Below are 20,931 nucleotides of genomic sequence, written 5' to 3'. Positions count from 1 at the left end.
GCAGCTTGTCTCCAGACTACAGAGATCATTTCCCCTGGAGAAAATGGATGCTTTGGGGGCTGGGCTCTCGGGTACTTTATCCGCGGTGGTCCCTCTATTTTCCAAGGTTCTGGGTTCAAACTCATAGCAATGAAGTCAGTTCTTCGGAGCCAAGTATGGACAGGAATCTTGAGTGTCTTCACACAAACCCTTCTGCTGATCTTTCTTCAGCACTTTGGGCGTCAGCCTGGGAATGACCTTCACTGAACACAATGAGATTTACTTTTGTGTTAGGGTTACCAACTCCTGGTTCAGAAATACCTGGAGATTTGAGGGTGGAACCCAGAAGAGTGGCGTTTCAAGAGAGGAGTGGCCTAGGTACATCTTTCAAAGCAGCCAGTTTCTCCAGAAGAAATGTTGCAAATAAACAAACAACAAATAAGTGATTGACGTAGTCCAGAGATCCAGTTGGAATTCTGGGAGAGCTGCAGTCCTCACCTGGAGGCTGGCAACCAGCTTAGGTTCACAATCTCAGTGCCAAGAAGAAAGTGTGGGAAAAGCTGGTACAAAATGAAGATCTGGATACAAAACGGCACTATGGAGCAGCACTGGAACATCAGAGGAGGAGCCTGAAATGACAAATCACACCCTGCTTCTCCGAAAGCATATTCAAACATGGTCGGCATAGTTGCAAGTGAGTTTCCTTTGAGCATTCCTTTTTTGAGGTCTGACCCGCCTGGTGAAACAGACCTGGGTTATTGCTTTATCTTTCTTTTCTATTGTTTACTGCAAGTTTAATTTGTCCGTCCAGATTCATTACAAATCAAGGTATTATACTACCCAGGATATATGATTGTTTGATTTCACACACATCTGGTATTTCCTTTAATTTCTCTCCAATATATTTCTAATTATACATAGCAGCTTTATTTTTACTTTCTCATGGAAAGGGGGGAAATCATGCAAACTTCTCCAGATAATTCTATTTTTTCCTGGGGAAGCCAAAGAGTAAAAATAATGAAATCATGGCAGTGTGGGAGGAAGGAAGGAACCATTCTCTCAGATCAGGCTACATCCTTGTCACCAAAAAGGCTTGAGGAGCTCACAGAGATTTCTCCTTGGATATTATGACACAGTCTACTAATTTACCATAATTAGCTTTTGCCCTATATCTCCACTGTTATGATGGTTGTTCATTAGTCTGAGGAAGAGTGCACGTACTTGAAAGCTCGCGTCTTGAATAAATCTTTGTTGGTCTTAAAAGTGCTATTGGACTCCATTTTTGTTCTCCTTGGACTCTGTCATGATCATCCTGCCCCCCTCACTCCTATTACCCATGTGCACTTTTATCCTAGCAGAACACAACTAAAGGTAAAAGGTAAAGGTATCCCCTGTGCAAGCACTGGGTCATGTCTGGCCCTTGGGGTGACGCCCTCTAGCGTTTTCTTGGCAGACTCAATACGGGGTGGTTTGCCCGTGCCTTCCCCAGTCATTACCGTTACCCCCCAGCAATCTGGGTACTCATTTTACCGACCTCGGAAGGATGGAAGGCTGAGTCAACCTTGAGCCGGCTGCCGGGATCGAACTCCCAGCCTCATGGGCAGAGCTTCAGACTGCATGTCTGCTGCCTTACCACTCTGCGCCACAACAGGCTCTTTAGGACACAACTACACATGTACAAACTGGGTAGGTGTAGGCTCCATCCTTGGCACCAGGAATGAACAAAATACCTGGTTTCTGACAGAGATTTCTCGGGGAAACAATAAGTTATTTGCAACCTGATACCACTTTCCACTGGGGGGAGGGGGGAAAGAAAGAGGCAACAGTGGGGGTAGGCGGGTACAGGGCAAGGTGAGGGGCCCCTCCCCACAAGCTATTAAATCAGGCATGAGCCTGAGAGGCATGACTGAACACAATTCTTGCCAGTGCTTTGCTCGATCCACTAGACTCAAGATTGGATATGACCTTTACAAACCACGCAAGAAAATCCTGTTTAGGCCAGATGCAACTTATTCTCCTGGGAAAGCAAAACATTTATCTGAGTGAGAGCACACAGAGCAATGATGGCCACAGAAGCAGCATGCAAGGAGACAAAGAGCCGGGAGGCAGGCCAGGAATGTGGAAGTGGTGGGGTAATCTAAGGGGGTAGGGCGTGGATAGAGGAGAGGTCATCTTGCCACTGAGGAAGTAAAGAATGAAAAAATATTAATTTTATTATGTGTATTCCATTATTTTGATTTTTAAAATTAAAATGGCATTCTGCAAAGAGAGAGCTAGCTTTTCCAGGTCCAGAACATAAAAGAAATCTTGTTCTTTGAAAAGTTCCATTGATGGGGATATTCCAATTACTGCACCTTGTCCCATGTCTGTACAGCGACAAGCCACATCCACTGAAAGTGAAATTCTAAGCTTAAAAGAAGTCGGCGTTAGGATTCCACAAAGGTGTCAGTCATCAGTGCAACAGCTGAACCCATCCCAGGCTTGGAGAAGCTGTCATTTCAACAATTGCTGTGTCGCCTGGTTAAAGTTGTTGCGAAACTGGTTAAAGTTTATTTTATCTCTATTTTATTTGTACACTTATACTCTGGCCATCCCTAGAGGTTCAGTTGGGGAAGACTGGAGACAGGTTCTCTGTTTGCTAGAATCATAGAACCATAGAGTTGGAAGGGGCCAGACAGACCATCTAGTCCAACCCCCTGCTCAATGCAGGATCAGCTTAAAGCATCCAGGATATCTGTAATATCCATGCTGAGTGTTTCCTTTCCCCTCTCTGTTGCAGGTATAAAACTTGGATGTGCTCAAAGGAGCAAGCCTTTGGTAATCGTCAGATGGTAAAACCAATGGGATTGTGGCCTTTTGGGTCGCAGCTTGTGCCTCTGGATGAGACAGCCACTGGATCCATGACTGACCCAGGGCACAGTTAGTGGTTTGGATTGGTTAGTTTACTTACAGAATCATAGAATCATAGAGTTGGAAGGGACCTCCTGGGTCATCTAGTCCAACCCCCTGCACTATGCAGGACCTCACAACCCTGTCGCTCACCCACTGTAACCTGCTACCTCCTTGAGCCTTCACAGAATCAGCCTCTCCGTCAGATGGCTATCCAGCCTCTGTTTAAAAAATCCCAAAATTGGAGAACCCACCACCTCCCGAGGAAGCCTGTTCCACTGAGAAACCGCTCTAACTGTCAGGAACTTCTTCCAGATGTTTAGACGGAATTTCTTTTGAATTAATTTCATCCCATTGGTTCTGGTCTTTTCTGTTTTCTTGTTGTTGTGAACTGCCTGGGGCCCCTTTGAAGCGAAAACTGGGCTTCAAATATTGACATAGATAAATAATAATTAAAAAAACACAAGAGGCTGTTAGACAGAGGAACCCTATTTGTATTCAGAATAAGTCTGCAAGCTCTTCTACAACACCATTTGTCTGATGTTCTGATGATTTAATTAAATGTCAGATGTCAATCACTGCCACACAGAGCCATGAACCTAAAGGATCTAAGGAAAATAAGCCCACTTCTGCGTTAACTTGCATTAGGGTAAGACCTCTATGAGAAAAGCTTCCTTATGCATACAAGACAAAGGCTAAAAATATATTGCACATAACTTTTGATAAAGATTCTGTCTGAAGTTTATTTGGATTCTTGGCAAATCAACTAACTGTCCACGTGAGCTGTAACTTAGCTCAGTTTCTCCACTTCCATTTTGGAAGAAGAGCTTATTTCTTTATTTATGTTTCAATTTATATCCCGCCAGTCCCAGCAAGCTGGCTTGCGGCAGGTCACAATAAGACCGTTTATGCACTGGGAACTTCACTGCCCCACCCCCTTATCAGGAGCACAGATAGGGAGTGGATGAGGTGGACCAGGCCAAATGCTCCCCCATGTGGGTGCAGGAAGAGGTGGAGCAACCTGCCACGACTAAATCTCCAGTCTAGAGCCCAGCATGAAACCTCCAGTGCATAAACGGTCTAAAAGCCCCAATAAAACATACAATATTATCCCATTAAAAATACCCTATGGCAGTGACAATTCCAAATCCCATAGCACTAGCTATTATCCAGTCTCAGAGAGACCCCGAGTCCCGAATCCCGTCACCCACAGCGATGGTCAGCTGGTAGGGTCTCTCCAGTTCTAGAGTCCTGGTTGACCCGAAGGCAGAGGGCAAGAATTGCAGCCACTATTCTGCCCAATCATGACATGAGAAATTGGCCCGCGCCCACCTCCCTTCATTCTAGCCTATCAGGAAAGTCAAAGCCATGATAGACAGAATCCATCTCTCCCCTTTGAGTTCTGCTGTTGCACAAAGGAACAGCATGAGAAAAATGCTGATCTGGGAAATATTTGCTTCCTCTCATGCTTCCTCAGTCCTTTTATTTTGTATTTGCCAGGAGCAAACACAAAGCAGCTGGTAGACAATGCGGCAATTACCGTCCTTGATTTGCATAATCAGCAAAAAAATGCATACTATGCAAATTGGTATACAGCAACCCTACGTTCCCCCCACCCACCCAGGACTTGTACCAAGGAAGCAAAATATCCATCTACTTTTTCGTCTGAGTGAGAGAATTTGTTTGGAATGGAGGTCCGTAGCTTGGATGGCATCCTCTTGAATGGCTTTGTGGGATTCGTGTTGTATCTCCACGCATTGTGAGCCAAAAATAACAAGTCACCAAGATCTGGCCCATAAGTTATTTTTGCTACGGAGACGACGAGTGTCCCCACGGTGAATTTCTCAAGCCCTGTCTACCCAGCAGTCACCGCATGACCTGGTGAAGAGCCATCACCAAGGACGTTTGCTCCGCCCCCGATTCACATCCTCGGCTGCCGTCGGCCAGGTGGGTCGATGAACATGGAAGCTAAGCTAGAGAGGCGATAGAGAAATGGCCCCGGCCCACCCCGACCCCCTCTCCCACAGCATGAGGAGAAGCCGGTGTACCTGTTTATTCTTTAAGTCAAGGGAGAGCTCATAATCGGAGGCAGCAGCATGAGAACATGTGGCTGCCTCTTTGTTGCGCTGCCCTCGCACGGGGGAACCCGTGTGATGGAGGCTGGCCTTCTGCCTCAAAGGGGAGCACCCCGCTGCCTGATCCACCTGCGCTTCCTGCAGCTCCGCATGCTGGGCTTTTAACTTCAAGGTGTCGGACCTGCCTTCCTGGGCACTGTGTCTGCCGGCCTCCTTCGCGTCCTCCGCGTCACACCCGGGTTTCTTGCTGGCTGAACCGCAGGGATCGTCACTGTGAACAAAATGCAACGTTTCTCTTTTTTATTTGGTTTTTTTTTGTTTGTTTAATTCGCTAGCCTGCAGCAGCTAATCAGCTTCACAGAAACATCCACAGAATATCAACTGTGGTGGGGCAGGAGCAGGGTTACTCTAGGGTGGGGATTAGCAATCTACACTGAAGGGCTATGGGGCTTGGAGGGGATCTGTCCGGGCAAAGGATATGGGTCTTTCCTTTCAGGCAGCGACCATAGTCCACTGCATGCAGCAAGAGCTGTTTCGTACAAAAAAGAATTAGGACTGCTCTACAAGCCAGATGCCGAGACCCAAAAGAACGTTCTGTTTTTCTGCTGCTGGCCTGGGTTTGCAAATACAAGGGGGTAGTCAAATATAATATATAGTGTTTGGTGTGGTGATGGGGGTCACAGGTTGTGCATGCCAGAATTAGTTCAGTGCTTGTACCCATCATCTATCCCCATACCATGAGACAGATATATGCCTGTTGGGGGGGGGGGGGGTTGTAAGTGTAACATAAAGACAAAGAAAAAGATATGTCACAGTCATTATAACATAAACCTCAGTGTGTGGAGTCATACAACTCCTGCCACAGCGCTGATAGAGATGTCCTGATCGAGCAGTAATATCAGGGCTCTCTCAGCCTCACCTCCCTCACAGGGTGTCTGTTGTGGAGAGAGGAATGGGAAGGCGAGTGTAATCCGCTTTGAGACTCCTTCGGGTAGAGAAAAACAGCATATAAAAACCATCTCCTCCTTCCTTCCTTCTTCCGTCTGCTGCACCCCTGGCTCTAGTACAATGCTGCAAACAAACGAGTTGGGGAAAGGCCAAATTGCCATCTTCTCATTTTCCTCACTTGTAAATTCCTGTTCCTTCCAGGGGAAGGGGAAGTATTCTATTCCATGCATGCTTTGCTCCCCCCTACTGGTCAATTCGATATCACATCTGTTTATGTCCAGCATATCTCCCTGCAGATCTGAACTGCACTTGCTTATGCCAGAGGTAATCCAGTGTCAACTCAAATGGACCACTAGAAGGAACAAAAGTTGTGTGGAACAGCACACCCTCCCTGAAGAAACAAGAATTGACAAGCAAGGAAAACAACAGTGCAGAAAAGCCTATTGTCATTTTTCATGGAACACATTCTAGAACAGTTTTTGTAGACATGCTAGAGTATTTAACTTGTTTTTGGTTATGAGGAGTGAGTATTTCATATCTTGGTATTGGTTCCTTTTAAAATGAAATGGGGGGGGGCGGGAATATTGCAACTTGACCATTTTGACACCAAATCCAAAGACTAGCGCCCTACTTTGCCCTGGAACACCAAGCCACAGTGATCCATGCGATGGTCACCTCTAGACTGGACTTCTGCAACTCGCTCTATGCAGGCCTGCCCTTCATCTTGACCCAGAAACTACAGATGGTCCAAAACATAGTGGCCAGGGTCCTCACAGCAACAGCATGGAGGTCCCACATCCGGCCCATCCTCCAACAACTACAGTGGCTACCAGTCAAATTCCAGATCAGGCTAAAGGTTCTAGTAATTACCTTCAAGGACATATGCGGTCAGGGCCCAGTGTACCTGAGGGATCACCTCTCTGTTTACTCCCCTCAAAGAGCTTTGCGCTCTGCCACCTCCAACTGGCTAGCGATCCTGGCCCAAAAGAGGTCCGCTTGGCATCAACCAGGGCCAGAGCCTTCTCTGTCCTGCCACTCACCTGGTGGAATGAACCCCTGGAGGAGATCAGGGCCCTGATGGAACTAAAACACTTCCACAGGGCCTGCATAAGCGAGCTCTTCTGCCAGGCATTTGATTGAGCCAACACCCACTGGGTCCCTGAACCTCCCTCTCAGGAATCCATGTACATGAACTGAACCATGGACCTGTTTGATCATGATTTTGGTATCTGTTATCTGTTAATGTTCTTGTTGTTACCACTGTTATGCTGTATTATTTTTATCTGATGTAGAAACAAAGTTCTATGTATTGTTTACATTGCATGTGAACCACCCTGAGCCTTAGCGGAAGGCGGTATATAAATATGATGATGATAGATAGATAGACAGACAGACAGACAGACAGACAGACAAATATAAAAATAAAACCAGTGTAGTTGAAACTGCTGCTAAAGCGACTATACATTTTTTAAAAAGGCAGGTTGCTAAGTCATGAAGAGTAGCTAGTCCCTCAGTAGCTCAATGCGTTTTAATTTTTCCCTTTTGTTTGTGCAGCAATATCCTGTTCACACTTACTCAGCAGGAAGGCCTGCTGTGCTCAATGAAATTTATTCCCAGGTAAATGTGCATGGTGCTAGTTCTAATAGTAGATGTTTTCTTTCCCAAGAGGCCTCTAAAACTGGCAGACTCCAGATGTACTTCTACATTAACTCCTTCCAGTACCAAAAATAATACAAAACAGAGTGCATGTATCTACCAGAGATATACAAAGGCCATGATCCATTCGTGACTTTTATCTATATGCAAGAAATGGAACATGCACAGGTCTGAGGTTCTTCTTTCATTTTCACCCATGCAACACACATTAAATTTCAAACTACAGCTTAAAAAGTGGTCTGTGGTTTGGCAGGCAGGCAATTCCAGCTGTGAAAATGAAAGAAAAAGAGAGAATCAGGTGTCAGTTTGTATTTTGATGACCTCTTCTGGGGAACACAAACAATGATCGGAGCCTAACGACTGGGAAAGTGTTCTGCTTGGCTCTTCCCAGCATCGCCATCTTCCCTGCTGGTTCTTACTCCCTTCTCCTTTACTTCTGATTTGCACAGCAAGGCAGACCCGGAATCACGCTTTGAATTTTGCCTGTCTTTTCAGTGAACCCGTGATGCTAATCTTTGTGACATTACAATAATTTCCATGGCAACACACCATGATGTCATGAAGACAAGAACACTAATATGCAGCAGGATTATGCAAGGGACCGCTTTCGTGAGGGGAAGTGAGCAGAAATAGAGCGCTCGCATCAGCTTCTCTTCCCATAATAGCAAGATGGCAAAGAAACAAGGCGAGGAACTTCATCCATACGCAAAAATAGGCAAGTAGCCATTGACAAGGGCAGGAAATTCTAAATCAGCATCCTTTGATAGACAGCCTGGTCACATTTCCTGAGCCTCCACGAGAGTCGCAAGAAGCAAACGGGGACCAAGATGGCCAAAGCATTCACTGCTGTGTTTAGGGTTGCTGGGCAACTGGACAGGGAGACCTGCCAGTGGCAGGAACTCTCGCAGGCAGTGTAATGATGTCACCAAGAAATGCACTGATGTCATTCCCAGAAGTGACAAGTCAGCCATAGCCAGGGGACACTCTGGTACCTCCCACCAACACGTCGATGTCACTTCCAGATGAATGGGGACTAGCGTCAGTGTGTAGGGATGCTGGTGATGTTCCCCCTTGTTTACCACCATTGCAGTTTTGGAGGGTAGATTATATGGTATTATCCCACTGCTGAGATCCTTCCCTCCCCAAACTAGGATTGCGAACCCCCGGGGGGGGCGATCTTCCAGAATTACAGTTGCTCTCCTGGCGACAGAGATCAGTTCCCCTAGAGAAAATGGCTGCTGTGGATGGTGAACCCTGTGGCGTTATGCCTAGGAGTATGAATAGTGGCAGCTGGAGATCTCCTGCTAAACTCCAGCTAAAAGAGATCAGTTGCCTGGGAGAAAATGGCTGCTTCGGATTGTGAAATCTGTGACATTATACTCTGCTGAGGCCACTCCCCTCACCAAACTTCAAAATCCATCCCCAAAATCTCCAAGGTACTCTCTGCACTCACATTCCCCCTTCCCCCCTCACGATCCTGCTGAGTTGATGTGAACCAGGATCCTACAACAAATCTGCACCATTACTTTTTTTCTGACTCGAAACAACTTTCACTCGGACGCTAACTTCTGCGCTTGAATAGTTCTAATTGTCGGTCTCTTCTCTCCTTCCTGCTTGATCATGTGGGGGAGGGGGTTAGTGCAGGCGGCAGCCTCAGAGAGAACAATGGATGACAAATGGAGGCGTGGCCAGGCTAGGAGGAAGGGGGAGGGGAGAAAATCCTCAGGGAGAACAATGGAGAACAATGGTGGCGCAACCGGGCTAGGGAGGAAAGTCCTAAAGGCAAATGTCTAAATGAGGAAGAATGGGCTTTCAACGCGTTTTTCTCCAATTAAGCGGATCATATCCACTCTCAGATATCCTGGAAAAGATGGCGTCACTCAATAAACCCGATTGACAACAGACTTGAAATCAAATCAGGGGAAGATTGTTCTTTTAAATTCGAGCTGATTGAGGATAAGAAGCACAGTGCAGATAGGACCCAGGTATATCCCAACCCAGAGCTGTCAACCCTAACTATGCCCCATTGAAGTCCCTCCACTATCCTGCCATCCACAGGCCCCACCCCTAAAAATATTTCCCAACATGGAGCTGGCAACCCTAATGGCATTGTACCCTGCTAAGTCCCCTCCCCAAACCCCATACTAACATGGCTCCCCACCACAAAAATACTCTCTAGATATATCCCAACCCAGGCCTGGCAACCCTACCCCAAACCCTGCCCTCCAGAGCTTCCTCCCCACCCATCTATAATAATTTCCCAACCCATATTGGCAACTCTTCCTTGTATAGAGGAGGAAATCTGGGGTGGAGAACAAGAACATTTGCACATCCTGGAGTCCCCTCTTCTCTACAGCAAAACAGTGAACACTAACTCTGCCTTCTTTTGCATCTGGTTGCTCTACTATCAAGGAATCCAGGAGTGATGTTACTATATTAGTGCTGTAGGTGTTTCCTTGATTTCTGTGTTTTTTACCATAGCGAATCAAGGCAACTAGGGTTGCCAGGTCTCCCCTTGCAACCTGTGGGGTATGGGGGGGACTTACCTGTAAAGGAACTGTCCAGACCTCATTGCTGGCATCTCACAATAAGTAACCTCATCACATCAGCTTTATCCAGGTGACATTTTGGTATTTCGACAAAAACACTAAGGCAAGCTTTCTCAACCAGGATTTCATGAACCAGGGTTTCTTGATGGCCCTGGGTTTCCCTGAATGAGTGGGAGTTAATTAATTTTAATATATTTTTAAAATTTTGTTAAACATTTATTGAGTAATATGACCATGTAAGGTCATGTCAACCTGCCCCCCCCTCCAAAAATGGCTATCAATGGCCCTTGGGGTGGGGAGGACACTGGGTGTACATGTTCACAGCTATGCTTACCAACCATATTCTGCATGGCCACACCATTTCCAGGGTTTCTTGAAACCTTAAGAATGTTTCAGTGGTTGAGAAAGGGTGCTCTAAGTTAAAGTTGGCTTGTACCATAGAGTTTTTTGCCCAAATACTGGAATGTTGTCTGGAGATCATCAGTGCGATGATGTCTTTTCCAGTGAGATGTCAGCAATGAGGGCTTGGCCCTTCTCTTTCTCCAAGTAAGTCCTGCTACCAGGCAGATGGTTGGCCACTGGGGGGCAGAGCTTGGAGGCAGGGGACCTCTGCCTCCATCGGGGAGGCTTGCCAACCATATGGGAATCCATATTGGATTGTGTGTATTGTCTGACTTGGTGATGTTACTTCGAGTTATACAGCTGGAAGTGGCATCACATGACAATGATCTGCCAGCTCTCTACCCCTGTAGTCCCAACCAGTCCCTAGCATTCAGATGACAACCATATCTCCTAATGGTGGTGGCCACTGCCGAAATTTTAGGCACCATTTTGGATTGGTACAACAACCTGGACACTGGGAGTTTGGGTTATTTATATATATATTTGCCTATGTCTTTGCATATGCAAATCTTAGCATTTGGGAAGGTTTAATCTCACTTCTTTTACGAATCAGATTTTTGGAATCAACCCTAGTCGTCTGGTATGGATCTTTAAAATCTGTATCAGTTCCAGCCCTTGGCTATCAGATATAAGGACTGAAAGCAGCAGGAGAAACAATCACAGATCTCTAACTCTTTGCCAAGTTTGGCCCTGTGCCCGCAAAAATGAACAGCACAGATGAAATGGTACAAGAAAAGACGAAGCTCATTTCAAGATCGGAGATGATGGCTGATTTTTAAAAAACGCACACCAAAGCAGGCAATTTGTATCCGCTAGCATATGTTACCGTTGCACTACACTGATCTCTTGTTGAAATATGATTTATAGTCTGTTTCTAGTGCTGCTATCCAAAAACACCCATCATAACATTCCAATCCTCTCAACACAGACCTATCACTCAAGAGCAGCTCTTTTTCAGCCTTTTGACCATGGAGGTACCCATGAAATACTTTTCAGGCTTCTAATCATCAGGAAGTGATGTCAACTGGCCACGCCTCACTGCTACACCCTCCCCCAGAAGTGGGAGGAGCCTTGGATGGCAAAGGTTTAAATGGCCAGGGCCCCTCCCCTTCCCACCCCCTCCAGGCCTATCATTGGCCACTTGGGGAGGGGGCAGGTCAACCATTTTTAAAGGCTCCATGCTGTGGTACCATTGAGGGGACTTTGTGTACCATATGGTACCTTGATACTGTGGTTGGAAACCCTGCTTCAGAGCCAAGCATCGTAATGCAGAGACATTTAACAGTGCTGCTCTGCTTGGCATGATAGGGACTTGAGAGCTCTAAGGCTCTTACGTTTCTGTATAATACACAGTGCAGAAGACTGATCTCATATCCTGTCAAGAAAGTCTGGTGTTCCTTCTTAGTATAAAAGCCATGTGTGGGATTTCTCCATGTCATGCCATTCCCACAGTTGCAGAGGAGAGTTCCCAGTCCCCTTAAAGGGGGCAGTAGATCCCTGCCCCTCTTCTTATTTTTAGCAGTGTGTTGTCACTTCCCAGGGGAATCCAGAAATGACATTGTGCCTCTAGGAATTGCTGGAACCAATGTGGTAAAACCGTAGAGTTGTTGATATGTCTAGAGAGGCCTCTCTAAGAATCACCAGAAACTCTGTGGTAAAACCATAGCGTTTTTAAAAATGTATTAAGTTTGTATACCAACCCCTCCACACGAACAGGCTCAGAGCAGTCCACAGCATAAAAACAAACATCAATAATACATCCATAAGACCTTCATAAAACCATAAACAATACTAATACTTAACCCACCCACCATCCATGTCCACCATCTCTATCCACCATCAGGTTGTTCATTAATTGGTGGGTCCCCTTGGAGGGGGGAAGGGAACATAGCATGGAAAGAAGGGGGGAGAAGAGGGATGGGAAACAGGGGAAAGAGAAAAGAGGAGTCCCAACTGGATCATAGGCCGTCATAGTCACAGCCATAGGCCTGGTGGAAGAGTACCATAGTACAGGCCATGTGGAACTTTGATAGCTCCATCAGAGCCTGGATCTCAACTGGTTTCTCATTCCACCAGGCCAGAACCAGGGCCAAAAAGGCCCTGGCTGAGACTGAGACCAGGTGGACCTGATGTTGTTTCCATGTTTTCCCAGGAAGTGATATCATGCCATTAGGTCCTCTATATTGTTCCCACCTCCCTGGCCTCCCACTGGTTGTCAGGACAGACTGGCAACCATAATGCAGAGGCTCTATCAGGAAAAAGAGATGGCGATCCTACAGCTGACTTAAATTGCCGTGGGCTTCCAGAAAGGAATCGCAGAATGGACCCACAAAGTTGCTTTAGACTGAACCAGACTGGTAGTCGGTATTATCAAATCCAGCCTTTCTCGCCTTTTTTTACGGTTGAGAAACCCCTGCAACATTCTTCAGGCTTCAAGAAACCAATGAAGAGGCATTATTGTGCAGAATAGGGTTGGGAAGCCCAGCTATGTACATGCCCACCTGGGGGCCCTCCCCTTCCCATCCCCTCCAGCCCATAATTGGCCCTTTTGGGGGGATGGGTCAACATGACCACATATGGTCATATCAACCAATAAATGTTTAACAAATTTAAAAATATATATTTAAGAATGAACTCTAATCCATTTGGGAAACCCTTCTAGTGCCATCAAGAAACCCCAGGGTTTCACAAAACCCTTGTTGGGAATGGCTGACCTTCTCTAACAGGCAGCGGCCTTTGATATCACTTCCTGTCTGATCCTTTAAGTGGGAGGTGCTGGCAAAGCTGCAGACACTATGCTACTAAACCACAGTCCTAGCAGAAATAACAGTAGCAGCTGCAGTGACCACTTAAGCTGCTGCCCATTTTACGTGAGAAATTGAAGTTTTAAATAAAATGTGGGGCTTCCGCCTCTCTGAGGACGTAGGTCAAGGCAGTCTCTCACCGCCAACCAACTCCAACCACGTGACCGTGCAGCAGGGTCCTTCTTCCTGTAGCCAGCCCCATAGTCCTACATGCTGACCATCATGATATGTATGCCTTTATTTAAAAAATACTTGTATTCCACTGGGTCTCCTTAGACTCTGAGAGGCAAGCAAAGCACCAACAAGCTGCAAGTTCATAAAAAGCACTGAAACAATCAAACTGCAAGACAAAACCATCTCAGCCAGATTTGCAGATTCCATTTATCCCTTACCAAAGGGTGTCTGACATGAAAACGCGAGAGGGTGTCACCCCAAGGGTCAGACATGACTTGGTGCTTGCACAGGGGATACCTTTACCTTTACCTAAAGGGCGTTGGTAAGTTCTTTGCTTTCCAGAATGCAGGGAAAAGGCTCCCTCCATTCAGGTAAGTCAATCCAAAGGACTGGTCCTGCCGTTGAAAAAGTTCAAGACCTGATTAATCACACAGACAGACCCAAGGGGAAAACGTGCAGCTGGCATGAGGGGCTATCCTGTGTGAGCCATTTTGATGACCAGGAAGCTCCTAAGCAGTGAGGGGTTTTGAAGGAATGGAAGGGCATCCCGAGCAAAGCCAGGAGATAGGGGGGCAGAGGGTTGCCAGATCCAGGATGGAAAACTCTCAAGCATTGGGGAATGAAGCCTGGAGAGGAGAGGGACTTCAGTAGGGTAGAAGGCCAGAGTCTACCCTCCAAATCAGGTTGTCAGGTATCTCAATAGCTACCAGAAGAGGATGGGAGGGTGAGCATTCCAGTACTGGCTGGGGACAAAATATGGTAGAAAAAGACAATGAGGAGGAGGAGCTGATATTTATGCCCTGCTTTTCACTGCTCGAAGAAGTCTCAAAGCAGCTTAAAATTGTCTTCCCTTCCTCTCCCCCCAACAGACACCCTGTGAGGTAGGTGGGGCTGAGAGAGCTCTGACAACTCTGCTCTAACAGCTCTAGCAGGGCTCTGAGGAGCCCAAAGACACCCAGCTGGCTGCATTAGTAGCCGCTGCTCTTAACCACTACACCAGGGGTAGTCAACCTGTGGTCTCCCAGATGTCCATGGACTACAATTCCCATGAGCCCCTGCCAGCATTTGCTGGCAGGGGCTCATGGAAATTGTAGTCCATGAACATCTGGAGGACTACAAGTTGACTACCCCTGCACTACACCACTTTGTATCAGAGTTTTGCTCATATCAGAGTTTTGCTCAAAAACCAAATATTGACCCCCAACATCACTGATGTGCCTGCACCACTTCCAGGGGTTATCAGCATGACCAATTGATGTCCTGCTTCTTCCTAGACATCTGGTAAATTCCCCGGGGTTTCTGACATTCCAAAAACAGGGAGGTGCTCTAAACCAGGGGATCCCCGTGTCCCTGCCTCCAAAGCATTGGTTTTCTCTAGGGAAACTGATCTCTGGAGTCTGGAGATGATGTTTAATTCCAGGGGATCCCCATGTTCCACCGCAGTATCATTCCCCTTTACTGGCTGCTGGCAGAAGATGAAGCAGACAGAAAAGGCAGGCTGCTATGGTTCACAGCTACACCTAGCTATCCAGGTGCCAGTCTTCGACTCTTATTGTGAAGCTTGCCCCTGCTACTGAATTCCTATATTGACACCTGGAATGGCATCCCCAGCAAAGCTTCCGTAGCATCATTCACCTGTACTGGTTGCTGAATGAAGGGACCTCAAGCAAGCTGATTGAAATGTGTGTGCAATTAGAAGGATAATGTATGAACTAGACCAGCGGCTCTGTAGGGGTAAGAAACCAAGGGAGGTTCTAGATTAGCCCTCCAGTGCTTCCTCCATGTGCCATGCTTCTCCCAGTACCCTGAGCCCAGTCACGCCAGTTGCAAACTGCACATGTCCCAGCAAGGGATTTTGTAAAGGGTCACAGTGCGGTCAATGAGAAACCAAGTAAGTGAAATGATGCCCAGAGGCATTTCTCAGTTTGTGTTATTTCCATGCTTTATTTAAGCTTTCTAGTCCCCGACCATTTCAAGCTGTCTCTGTGGTCAGAGAATAGTTGCAAAGTGTATTTTTAGAGCCGGAATAGTACAGACAGATTCTCTCTCCTTTATTCACAGTGTAGGGGGAAAAACACGTCAGACCTGGGTTTATTCAGATGTTTCTGAAAGCCACACACATACACACACACACACACACACACACAAATACTTTCTTGTCCTCAGGCAAGACACCAATTCAGGACATGTCAGCTTAATACATAAAGGGGATCCATGGATCAGTAGCTGAATGTATGTCCTCCATGCAGACAGCTTCTGTTTCTGTACTTGGCATCTGTGATGCTTTTTTTCTAACAAAACGGAATCTTTGAGTGAAATAGGAATGGCTGTGCAACCTCTAATGCAACATCAGAGGTTCAGTTATTTGACGTTGTGTTCCGGAAAAAGGCCAAGAGACTTTAATGGTCACATGAAAGGCAGAAATCCAGCAAGGCCTAGCTTTCCCTGATTCCTGCCTTCCCCATTTCTGAATGATTTCAGGGGCCTGTTGCCCAGAACTACATTGACCTGGTATCTTCGTAGCATCTTCAAACGGGAATTTTACATCTTAATATCAGGCATGACTGGTACTATGTTTCCCAGGGTGCACCTTGATGCTTTAGACATTGGTAAAACAGGATCTGAGGCAGTGATGCAGCCGTTGCCCATAGCCTACACCACTCTCAAACAAGCATCTTTATGGCCTACTTCCTTTTCTCTAATGGAACCTCAAAAGTCAATTATGACCTTTATCACCCAACATGTATACCAATCCTGCTATTGAAATGTATGTAGCCACTGAACATGGTTTTCCCCTACCTACTAGGGATACTTTGTATAGTGATAAGGGCCATCGTCACCTCCAACTTATCGTGACCTTATGAATTAATGACCTCCAAAACGTCCTATCATTTAGCAGCCTTTCTCAGGTTTTGCAAATTGAGGGCTCTCGTTACCTCAATTTAATCCATCCTCCTCATGCTGGGACTTCCTCTTTTCCCAGCTGCTTTCCTTAGCATTTTTGTATTTTCCAGAAACTTTTTTCATAATACCATCAAAGTACAATAGCCTCAGTTCAGGCATTTTAGCTTCTAGGCAGAGTTCAGGCTCGATGTGAACTAAGGATAACAGCCACTGATAAATCTGTCCTCCCTAAATTTGGCTAATTGCTTTCAAGAAGCCATCTAGCCCAGCGACCGCCGCCATTTGTTGCAAATTGGGTACAAATTAATTCCACACCATGCGAATGGCTTTTCAAAATGAACTAATATCGTCATATGGACAGCTTCCAGTAGCGTTACTAGGTAGACTGAAGAGAAGAAAACCTTTCTTAAGAAGCCTTCTGCATTCTTTCAATCCCGCTCTTCCCAGTCAAACGCAGACAGATAAGCTGCAGCAAACCATCCTTTCCAGTGTATTGCATCTCCACCTTCCCTGAGGACATCTGTGGCATATGGCGAATGAGTTGATCAAAAGTCAGTGCAAGGGAAATGGTTCAGGCAAGACAAGAAGCATATGAGTTGGTCCTTTACAGGGTTCAGGGATTTCTGATAGGCTGAGATGGTGAATCAGAAGCAGAGTCTGCACACAGAGTTCCTGCTAAAAAATTTCTAAGCCAGGATTTTTGACACCTGCAAGATGGAATATCTTTCTTATATCAGCAAGTCATGAAGTAAAGAAACTGGATAGGGGTACGTGTTTTTTTTTTCCTCTCATCCTACGGCAGTAGAATAAGGATCCCACAATGAAATTAATTGATGGTAGGCAATAGGACAGACAACGGGAAGTGCATCTTTCGCAGTGTAGATTCAACTTGTAGAAATTGTTGCCCCTAAACATTGTGATAGACTTTGCCTATAGACAGGCACTGGCTTATTTCATGGAGGAGAGACATCAACAGCCATTAACTGGATCCTCTAGGACAGTGGTCCCCAACCTGCGGGCCACGGCCCGGTGCCGGGCCGCGAAGGCCATGGCGCCGGGCCGCGGCTCCCTCTCCCCGCCCCCCCCCCCCCGCAGTAAAAAACTTCCCAGGCCGCAAGCTTGTGGCCCGGGAAGCTTCTTACTGCGGGAGGGCGGGGAGAGGGAATCAGGGCCGGGCCGCGCATCGCGCATGTGCGGCCCGTGCGGGCACGGCCCGCAGGAGTGACCCGATGCGCGGGCGTGGTTCGCGCAGGCGCGGCCCAATGCCCTGTCGGTCCCCAGCCTCAGAAAGGTTAGGGACCACTGCTCTAGGACAGTGGTCCCCAACCTTTTTATTGCTGGGGACCGGTCAATGCTTGACAATTTTAATGAGGCCCAAGGAGGGAGGTAGTCTTTTGCCGAGGGACGTCGCTGGCGCCGCCTGAGCCCCTGCTCCACTTGCTTTCCCGCCGGCGCCCCTGACTTCCCGCCGCCCGCTGGGGGGCGCTGCCAGCAGCAGCTGCACAGTGCCATGCCTAGGGGGAGTCCCAGCCATGGCGGCCGCTGGAGAGCACCAAAGGTGAGCCGGCACCACAGTGGCAGGGCACTCCCGAGGCAGCAGCCAGGGAGGAGGACGAGGAAGAGCCGCAGCCCGGTACTGACTTATTTACGAACTGGTACCGGTCTGTGTACTGGGGGTTGGGGACTGCTGCTCTAGGACAGTACAGTGACATTCTGCACCTGAGTGGCAGACAGTGAGGTCCAACTATGACCGCTGAGTCTGACTTCTGCTTGTTTCTGGTCTTCCTGGAAGCTCTGGCTAGCCACCAGAAGAAGAAGAGTTGGTTTTTAGACTCCAGGTTTCTCTGCCCTAAGGAGTCTCAAAGCAGCTTACGATTGCCTTCCCTTCCTCTCCCCGCAACAGACCCCCTATGAGGTAGGTGGGGCTGTGTGAGAGAACTGTGACCGGCCCAAGGTCACCCAGCTGCCTGCATGTGGAGGAGCGGGGAATCAAACCCAGTTCCCGAGGTTAGAAGCTGCCGCTCTTAACCACTTCACCATGCTGGCTCTCCATTGAAAGCAGCATGCTAGATCAGATGCTTTGAACAGACAGGGGTCAAACTGTTTATAACAGGGGTAGTCAAACTGCGGCCCTCCAGATGTCCATGGACTACAATTCCCAGGAGCCCCTGCCAGCATTCGCTGGCAGGGGCTCCCAGGAATTGGAGTCCATGGACATCTGGAGGGCCGCAGTTTGACTACCCCTGGTTTATAACTTACTAAAAAAACAACAACCCTGTTTCAGCCTCCAGCACTGGAGATAATCATTAGACACGTGTTGCTGAGCATGGTTTATACTGTTCTCTCTATTCAAAGAAGCTTCACATGTTCTTGATTCAGCCTCATCTCAGACTAGGGTTCCAGCCCTGGGTTGCGAAGTATCAGAGATTTGGACGGTGGAGGCTGGTGTGGGAAGGTTGGGCAGGGACCTCAGCAGGGTACAATACCATAGAGTCCAAACGAAGGGAGGAAAACCCAAATGCAGAACGCCTAGTGTCAACTCGCAGCATCCAATGAAAATCCAAAACGAGGCTACAACAAGGTATGCCTCAAATGCGGAAACAGTCTGACTGGCAGGTCTCGGGAAGAGGTCTTCCATATCTCCTGCTTCTTTTAACTGTAGGTGCTGGGGATTGATTCTGAACTACCCTAACCACGTGCAGAAGACTTTCGTCTTTCAATGGGGAGGCAGGGGGAAGAGGAAGATCTGAGTTCAAAGCGATCTGAATTCACCAGGATTGACAATGGAATAAACAAAGTAAGTGCAGACTCTGCCCAGGGCTTTCTTCATACAAAGCCAATGCTCCGCCGCTAAGCCATAGCCCCTCCCCACGCTACTTGAAAAACCAGACTGTTATTATGAATGATTACTAATAACTGGGTATAATGGATGGATGCCTGTAGATCCAGATACGTTGGGGATGGATTTTTCAAGTAACAAATTGATTCCCCCCCCCTCCCCGTATTTAAGAGAAAGAGCTCCATTAGGTAAAATATGGCCTGTACTGAGATGTTGCGACTATAATATTTATTTCAATGGGTTTATTCATCAACAGTGCTGTGGACTGGCAAAACAATGAATCAGCGAAAAGCAGTTAATCAGTTGTTAGGAATCCATAGCACCTGTTTAAGAATAATGCAAAAATGTATTCACAGACAAAACTGTTACGTCATTTGAAATAAATTTAACCAGCCAGCATCGACACTTTGTCAAAAGGAATGTTTACGACGTGTATGCAGCAGATGCGGAAAATTCAATGGTGCCTTTTAGCCAACAGAATCCCAGCTCTGCTATGACTCTCGGAATGTTAAAGGCCCTTCGGGATTAAATCAAATCCATCTCACCGGTCGTTCTGCACCCATCTACTGGCCTGCCCACTGCTTCTCCATTATTTATAGGTGTGTATAAAGCCACTTCCTCTGTGTATCCTCCACCCCATCACCTAGAGCAGGGGTAGTCAAACTGCGGCCCTCCAGATGTCCATGGACTACAATTCCCAGAAGCCCCTGCCAGCATTCGCTGGCAGGGGCTTCCGGGAGTTGTAGTCCATGGACATCTGGAGGGCTGCAGTTTGACTACCCCTGACCTAGAGGTTCCATTAGCTATTAGGATTGAATCTGTCCAATCTAGGGTTGTCAGACCCCCTGGTGGAAGCAAGGGGCCCACTGCCAGGCCCTTCCACCAAACAGCAGGCTGGCAGGTGGCAACTTACTCTGAAAAAGAGGGAGATCCACCCAATATCAAGTCCATGTCACTACCCACATGACCCGGAAGTGATGTCATCATGTCTGGGATGTCATCATATCGGGCAAAAACTCTATGGTAGGAGCCAAGTTTACAAGTCACTTCACGTCACATGGGCCTCTCTGCTGCTCTCGGGAAGTCTATGGTTAAACCACAGAGTTTTGGGTGAATGCTAAGAGTGCCCTCCAGCGTAATTACATCACGTCTTAAGGATGCCATCCTCCTGGTAACCCTATCTAGATGGCATCATCCAGGGAGTGGATGTTACTTATTTCTTGCTACTTAAACACCTTGCTGTTGTCTTCTTTGTGCATGAGCGTACAAGCTTCAAAATATCCAGTAGTTATGTTATCACCATTCATATTTCTTGCACGCAGAAGTGGCTTGTAAAGCTGACCTCTAATCCACAAACAGCATTCTGACCTGGCTTGAGTTGTACATCCAAGCTGAAGAAGAAATCCTCCTCCCTGTCCTTGTCCACACCCATGTACCTGGCTGCTGCAACTGTGAAAGGAAGGGAGAGTCTTTCTCTCTACTCCTTTCTGCATCATCTTTGGGATGCCTAAGGCAGGGGTAGTCATCCTGTGGTCCTCCAGATGTTCATGAACTACAATTCCCATGAGCCCCTGCCAGCATTGTACTCCATGAACATCTGGAGGACCACAGGTTGACTACCCCTGGCCTAAGGTAGTCCTTATTTCCCAGGGCAGCTCAGACACTGCTATAACAACATTCAAAGACATTGTGGGAATGAGAGATGCATGGAG

General features: G+C 47.2%; 1 protein-coding gene across 9 annotated transcripts in view; it reads right to left on the bottom strand.

Annotated features, from left to right (window-relative positions):
- The window catches only part of IQSEC3 (IQ motif and Sec7 domain ArfGEF 3), a 174,661-nt gene that overhangs the window by 50,140 nt on the left and 103,590 nt on the right, over positions 1 to 20,931 (bottom strand). For 7 of the 9 annotated variants that reach the window (XM_077339967.1, XM_077339968.1, XM_077339970.1 and 4 more), the window contains one exon: positions 4,917 to 5,214. The exons of 1 other annotated variant lie outside the window; for it this stretch is intronic. In XM_077339967.1, coding sequence (XP_077196082.1) covers positions 4,917 to 5,214 — 298 coding nt within the window. Of the gene's footprint in view, positions 1 to 4,916; positions 5,215 to 8,096; positions 8,121 to 20,931 lie in introns of those variants that run through there. One more of the 9 variants, XM_077339975.1, reaches the window with a different exon arrangement.

Source organism: Paroedura picta, chromosome 5, assembly GCF_049243985.1.
Source record: "Paroedura picta isolate Pp20150507F chromosome 5, Ppicta_v3.0, whole genome shotgun sequence".
NCBI lineage: Eukaryota > Metazoa > Chordata > Lepidosauria > Squamata > Gekkonidae > Paroedura > Paroedura picta.
This window is presented reverse-complemented; position numbering and strand designations above follow the sequence as displayed.